The sequence below is a fragment of the Suricata suricatta genome, chromosome 17, assembly GCF_006229205.1.
Source record: "Suricata suricatta isolate VVHF042 chromosome 17, meerkat_22Aug2017_6uvM2_HiC, whole genome shotgun sequence".
In the NCBI taxonomy this organism is placed as follows: domain Eukaryota; kingdom Metazoa; phylum Chordata; class Mammalia; order Carnivora; family Herpestidae; genus Suricata; species Suricata suricatta.
Genome location: NC_043716.1, coordinates 1,350,079 through 1,356,999, shown reverse-complemented (window position 1 = coordinate 1,356,999; position 6,921 = coordinate 1,350,079). Strand labels below are relative to the sequence as shown.

At 56.0% G+C, this 6,921-nt stretch overlaps 2 protein-coding genes and 1 long non-coding RNA gene across 12 annotated transcripts in view; 1 reads left to right on the top strand and 2 right to left on the bottom strand.

Annotated features, from left to right (window-relative positions):
• CAMTA2 (calmodulin binding transcription activator 2) overlaps nucleotides 1-104 on the bottom strand; it is a 13,447-nt gene extending 13,343 nt beyond the window's left edge. For all 10 annotated transcript variants that reach the window (XM_029928428.1, XM_029928429.1, XM_029928432.1 and 7 more), the window contains exon 1: nucleotides 31-104. The gene's annotated coding sequence lies outside the window, so the exon portion shown is untranslated. The remainder of the gene's footprint in view (nucleotides 1-30) is intronic.
• Nucleotides 105-393: 289 nt separating this feature from the next.
• INCA1 (inhibitor of CDK, cyclin A1 interacting protein 1) lies at nucleotides 394-6,649 on the bottom strand. The gene is given in 8 exon segments (XM_029928513.1): nucleotides 394-557; nucleotides 670-775; nucleotides 778-811; nucleotides 1,009-1,174; nucleotides 1,597-1,790; nucleotides 2,072-2,111; nucleotides 2,326-2,439; nucleotides 6,124-6,649. Coding segments are annotated over 8 exon segments (771 nt in total). The 5' UTR covers nucleotides 6,207-6,649; the 3' UTR covers nucleotides 394-523.
• On the top strand, nucleotides 626-3,261 carry LOC115282487. Its single transcript, XR_003904655.1, has 2 exons — nucleotides 626-870; nucleotides 2,813-3,261. It is a non-coding gene; the product is annotated as an uncharacterized LOC115282487 (long non-coding RNA).
• Nucleotides 6,650-6,921: the final 272 nt, after the last annotated feature.

Here is a 6,921-nt window from a genome sequence, read left to right as displayed (position 1 = left end):
GGGAGGCGGGCGCGAGGCCCCGGCTCTTACCTCCCGGGGTCCCGCGGGTGACGGCGGCAGCGGCCATTCTCCCCCACACCGACCCCCCCTCCCGGCGCCGCTGAAAGCGGCGTCCGACGTCACGGCGCACGGGGCGGGGCCTCTCAGTTAAGGGGATGGGGGCTGCAGGGCAGCCGGGGCGGCGCGGGGTTCGGGTGGGGGGGCGGACTTCGGGGGTCCCGCGGGGCGGAAGCGTGGCCGCGAGCCCGGCCTGGTAGAGCGGGATTCGGCGGGACTCCTTGAGTTCGGGGGGCCCTGCCCGACTACATCTTAGCCGGGTCCTCGAAATGACGCAGCCCTCCGTGCCCGCCAGTCTCGCCATCACTGTTCCACGGGCAAAAAGACACTTTGGGCTCAACACGCTTGCTTTTTAATACCCGAGCAGAGCAAAGAACACAGTGCCAGCCGGTTGGCCGGGGGCGACAGGTGTAGGGAGCCCTGTGGGGGGTGGCTTGACACGGGCGTTCAAGGGAGCTGTTAGCACCTAGTGCCCAGCGCAGGGAGGCAGCTGGGAAAGTCTGCGGAAGGGAAAGGCCTCCGCGTCACAAGGAGGGGGGCTCCAGGTCTGCCAGCGGGCCCCCCTCCCCCAGGCAGCGCGCGGGCACCCAGGGCGTGGGGGTTCCTCCTCACTCCTCAGATTGCATCTCCGTGCGCCAGGAGGAGTGGCGGCGGTTCCTGTCTGCTGGGACAGCGCTGTAGGAGGCCAGAGAGCCCAGTCGTCTGGGGAGCCCAGACCCCTCTGGCCCAGGGGGCTCCAGGGGGACCAGAGCAGCTGCAAGGATGAGAGAAGTTGGGAACGGAAGAGAAGAACAGGAAAGGAGGTCCCTCCAGGTGTCCTAGCAACTCCCCTGCCCAGGCACCACCCCTCTCCCCCCTGTATTTGTGTCTCTCCAATCCAGCCACCCAGTGGGTTCCTGGGTGTCCATGCCCGTCACCCTCCACCACTCGGCTCAGCTCCTCCAGCCAGACCTGGGTCCGGCCAGTGGTGACAGGGCGGCCCTCCTCCTGTGGATAGGCGGCCCTCGCCTCTTCCAGACCCGGATAGTCGGTGGCGCTGGGGACTCCACAGCCCGCAGAGGCATGTGCCAGGGGCTCAGATGTGGCCCCCGGGTCACTCCACTGGGCCTTCTTCAGCCTGTGGGGACTGGAGGCTTAGGAACGGGGAACCCCGGAGGCCAGACTTCCTGCCTCTCCAGACTTCACCTTTCTGACCTGAAATACTTCCTGCCGACCCGGTTGTTATCCCCTCGCTTAGAACCCTCTGTCCCCGAGTTCCTGCTGCCTTTGGACGGAGGCACCCACAGTCGAGGGACTCGGAGGTGGCCTCTGGTTGCCCACCACCCTCCAGGTCTGTGGACTGCTGTCATGCCTCCGTGAGCCACTGTCCACCCCGTCCAGCTCCTGAGGCTCAGGCCGCACACTCAGCCCCTCTTCCCCTCCGAACAGATGTTGTGCACCAAGTCCTGGCCTTCTTCCCATTCAGCCTCCACTTCCTTTGAAGCCTTCCTTAGTTCAGACCCTCCTGTCCCCAAACCCCGCCCAGATGTCCCTCCTTACTCATTGATGATTCTCTGTCGCCTCCTTAGATCCTCTAGGTGATAAGTGACAGCCCTCACCTGGGCTGGGACACCAGAAGGTCCCTTCTGCATTCCCGCCAAATGTGGCCTCCTCCTCTTTCTTCTGCAAAGCACCTCAGGGGCTGGGAGCCCCTCAAGGGGGTACAGGCCAGGCTGGGAGCAACCAATGGCCCTCTGTGCCGGAGAATGGGGGGGGCAGGGGCTAGAGGGCAGAACTGGGTCTCTCAGGAGAGCTGGGACTGAAATAGGGAGTTGGGGTCTTGGGGAGCCCAGATGGTGACAACGCAGGCTTGATTTGGAAAACACGGTGACCATGCATGGAAAGGAGGGCATGGTCAGTGCACTGGTGGGGGTGGGGGGCAGGGAGGGAAGAAGTGATGAGGGCCGAGGGTAGGATGGTGGTGGGTGCGATTTTAGCCAAGAAGCGCTGTGAAAGGGCCGAGGGTTGGTCCTACCAGCATGGAAGGGATGTTCTGTTCTTCCGTCCAGGTGGGGCTGTAAAGCACAAACGGGGTGCTACATGCAGAGGGGACACCCCCATCGGTATTGTTTCTCTGACGGCCCATCCCACCCACCTATCTGGCAGGAGTTGCTAGGGCTTCCATCAGTCGGTGGGCCAGCTGTCCCGAGACTGGGATTCACTGCCCAGGGCTTAGTCTAAAAGTGTACAGCCTTCCCTTCCCTGCTCCTTTGCTCGATGTCTACCCACCTGCGCCTTTGGCTCAGGCTCTCCCAGAAGATGTCTCCATACCGCTGGGGCACCAGCGTGAGGCTCTGGGGAGGCAGGCGGGTTGGTGTGGGCCGACTGACCACCCGGGAGCACCTGAGGACAGCGTAGGCTCGGGTCCGGCTCATCCCTCACTCCCTGCTCACTCCCGGGACTCAGTGATCTCGTCTTTCTGGTCTTTCCGAGGGACCACACAGCTGCCGGGGTTGGGGGGGGCCCTCAGGCCATGGGCTGTCTTATCCATCTTAGCTGAGGAGACGGTGAGGTCTCTAATTTGAGAGACTGGAGCTGGGGCGAAGGTAGAGACTAGCAATTGCTTGAGCTCCAGATCTCACCGAATCTCAGCCTCATTCAGCGGTTAAAGAGGAGGGCCCCAGCTACCTGGGACCTGCCAGCCAAGTTCCCTTCCATCACCGCAAGGACCCAGCAGAGCTGAACCTCCATTCACTCCTGCTTTGTGTCCCCGCAGCTCAGAAAGATGAACCTTCTAGGAAGCAGGGGTGTGCAGAGCCGATGAACAGTGCCCAGCACTTCCCAAGTCCCCAGACTGGATGCTGACGCTCTCGGGGTCCTGGCGCCTGGCCTGGGCCCTTCTCTCCTCCTCTCCATCTCTCCTTCGTGATCTGGGCCTGGCCCGTGCCCGTGACACCGCCAGTGTGCTCATGACTCCCAAATCCATGTCTGCAGCCCTGGCTCTTCCCCTGGACTCCAGACTTCCAGGTTCAAGCACCCCTTCAACCTCTCCTCCCAAGCCTTCCCCACCTCATGGAGCGGCACCCCCAATGCCCAGTAGCTAAAGCCCCAAACCTGGGATGCCTCCGTTTCCCTCATCTCCCATGTCCAGTCCATCGGGAACTCGTGTCAGTTCTACATCATAAATAAACCCAGATTTGGGGTGCCCGGCGGGCTCACTCAGAAGAGCATGTGACTCTTGATCTTGGGGTTGTGAGTCTGAGCCCCACATTGGGTACAGAGATCACTGAAAAATAAAATCTTAAAGCATCAACTTGGATAGAACTGGACTGTATTATGCTAAGCGAAATAAGTCCATCAGAGAAAGACCGATATCATGATTTCACTCAGATGTGGGATTTGAGAAACACAACACATGAACATAGGGGAAGGGAAGGAAAAATAAGATAAAAACAGAGAGGGAGGCAAACCATAAGAGGCTCTTAAATACAGAGAACAAACTGACAGCTGATGGGGGCAGAGGGGGAAGTGGGGGACGGGCACTGAGGAGAGCACGTGGGGATGAGCACTGGGTGTTGTCTGTAAGCGATGAACCACTGGGTTCTACTCCTGAAGCCAAGACCATGCTGTGTACCAACTAACTCTATTTAAAGATACACTAAATGATACTTTAAAAAAATACATATATATGTATACGTTTATATATGTGTGTGTGTGTGTGTATATGTTCACTTGGAAAAAAGGTTTCACTTAAATTTGGGGCACCTGGGTGGCTCAATCAGTTAAGCATCCAACTCTCAATTTTGGCTCAGATCATGATCTCATGGTTTGTGAGTTCGAGCCCTGCTTGGGATTCTCTCTCTCCTTCTCTCTGCCCTTCTCCTGTCCTCTCTCTCTCCCGTTTCCCCCCTCCTCAATACATACATGATAAATAAATAATAAAGTTTCACTTAAATTTTAAAACTTAAATTTTTTTTTAACATTTATTTATTTATTGAGAGAGAGAGAGAGAGAGAGAGAGAGAGACAGAGTGTGAGCGGGTTAGGGTAAGAGAGAGAGAGGGAGACACAGAATCAGAAGCAGGCTCCAGGCTCCGACCTGTCAGCACAGAGCCCAACGTGGGACTTGAACCCACGAACCGTGAGATCATGACCTGAGCCGAAGCCGGACGATTAACCAACTGAGCCACCCAGGTGCCCCAAATTTCACTTAAATTTTAAAAAGGAGGGGGATGCCTGGCTGTTTCAGTCAGTGGAGCATTTGACTCTTGATCTCCGGGTCTTGAGTTCAAGCCCCATGTTGGTAGTGCAACTTACTTAAAATTAAAAAGTTAAGGGGTGCCTGGCTGCCTCAGTCAGCTGAACATCAACTCTTGATTTCAGCTCAGGTCACCATCTCACAGTTTGTGAGTTTGAGCCCCATGTCAGCTCTGTGCTGACAGTGTGGAGCCTGCTTGGGATTCTCTCTCTTCCTCTCTGCTCCTACCTCACTCATAGCTGCTCTCCCTCTCTCAAAAATAAACATTAAAACAATTTAGGGGCACCTGGGTGGCTCAGTGGGTTGAGTGTCTGGACTTCAGCTCAGGTCGTGATCTCACAGTCCATTCGATCAAGCTCTATGTAGGGCTCTGTGCTGACAGCTCAGAGCCTGGAGCCTGCTTTGGATTCTGTGTCTCCCTCTGCCTGCCTCTCCCCCACGCCTCAAAAATAAATAAAACTTTAAAATTGTTTTTTAATTTTTAAAGTTTCATTTAAATTTATTTTTATTTTATTTTTAATTTTTTAAAGTGTTTTTTATTTATTTTTGATACAGAGAGAGACAGAGCATGAGAGGGGGAGGGGCAGAGAGAAGGAGACACAGAACCAGAAACAGGCTCCAGGCTCTGAGCTGGCTGTCAGCCCAGAGCCCGATGGGGGGCTCGAACCCACGAACGTGAGATCTGACCTGAGCCGAAGTCGGAGGCCCAACCGACGGAGCCACCCAGGCACCCCTCATTTAAATTTAAAAAATAAAAATAAAAAATATAACATCCCCTGATTTGACCACTCCTCACCATTTTCACGTCCACCACCATATTCCAGCACGTCTTTCCCTGCCTGGCCTATTGAATGACTCTTCCTCCTCTCCCCGCTTCCATTCTAATTCCCTAGTACTCTATTCTGCCCAGAGCAATGTGAGTAACCTTTTAAAAGTGGTCCTCTGAAATAATATACAGTTTGACTTTACTTCAAAATAATCTGAGTAGGAGGAGGGTGGATGGTTGGACAGATAAAATGGTATTCAGTGTAATAATAATTACTGAACCAGACTGAAAAGGGTATACCTGCTTTATGATGATTGTTTTTTCTAATCTCTGGATTTATTTGAAATTTTCCGTAATAAAAAAGTTGAAGGGGGCACCTGGCTGGCTCAGTTGGGGGACCGTGGGATTCTTGATCTTAGGGTCGTGAGTCAAGCCCCTCCACGTTGGGTGTAGAGCTTATGTAAATGGATTTTTAAAAAGTTGAATGGGGCACCTGGGTGGCTCAGTTGGTTAATCATCCGACTCTTGATTTCTGCTGAGGTCATGATCTCACTCACGGTCATGGGATCGAGCCCCACATCGGCCTCTGTGCAGACAGCTGGTGCCTGTTTGAGATGCTCTCTCCCTCCCTCTCTGCCCATCCACACATTCTCTTCTCTCTCTCTCAAAAATAAATAAACAGGGGCGCCTGGGTGGCTCAGATGGTTGGGCATCCAACTTTGGCTCAGGCCATGATCTCATAGTTTATGAGTTCGAGCCCTGCGTGGGACTCTGTGCTGACAGCTCGGAGCCTGGAGCCTGCTTCGGATTCTCTCTCTCTCTGCCCCTCTTCTGCTCGTGCTCTGTCTCTCTGTCTCTCTTGCTCTTAAAAACACACATTAAAAAGATTTAAAAAAAAATAAAAAAGAAAAAACAAAAAAACACTTGTTGAACAAGTTCACGAACCCTTGATGTCCCAGACCAGTCACGGGGCCTCCTGTTCTTATTTGCGATTGTTCTCGGGGAAGAAGCCAGGTACCTGCCTCTTCCCTCTATCCCATCCCCAGCGGTTGGGGAGGACTCACTTGGCAAAGGGGATGAGGTTGTCTCCATCGTCCTCCCCCTGCGAGGACAGACAGGGCTGGGCGGCCGGACTGAGTCTCCTCATCGGTGCTGGGAGGACAGAGTAAAATGAATCATTCACTCGTGCAACAGGGACGAGACCAGCCTAAGATGTAGAGACCGCAAAGGGGCCGCATGGATCCGGGAAAAGGAGGTTATTCCTGAGGTCTGGACAATTGTATCAGCTGTGCGCGCGCACACACACACACACGCACACACGCACGCACACACACACACACACACACGGGAGCGCAAGGCACGTGGGTGTGGTCCGAGACGAAGGAGGTTCCTTCCTGGAGCCGGTGGTACAGACTAAGCGAAACGGACACATGGCAGCGTGGACCGCGGCCACGCAGGGGGAGACCGCCCGGCGGGGCCGCAGGCGTCCGGGGGTCCGGGCGGGGGCAGTTAGGGAACTGAGCGGCGGTGAGGCGTCAGGTACGAGGGGTCACGGACGCCACGTGGGGACAGAGCCGTCGACTGGCGCAGACGGGGGCGTCCACAGGGCGGGAAGGGGAGCAGAGAATCAGGGGCCGCCCACAGCACGGCCGGGAGCAGGTGCGGCTGCCCGACGAGGCGGGAGAGCCTGCAGGGGTGTGAGCGGGCGTCCGGGGCCCCAGCGGGCCGGGCCGAGCTCAGGGGGGTCTAGGCGGTGCCCTCGCTCTCCGGGACGGGGTGCAGCTTAAGGAACCCACACGGCACTCAACAGCGTACCGAGGGGAAGCCCGGGGTTGACGGGGAGAGAAAGGGGCAGGGCCTGG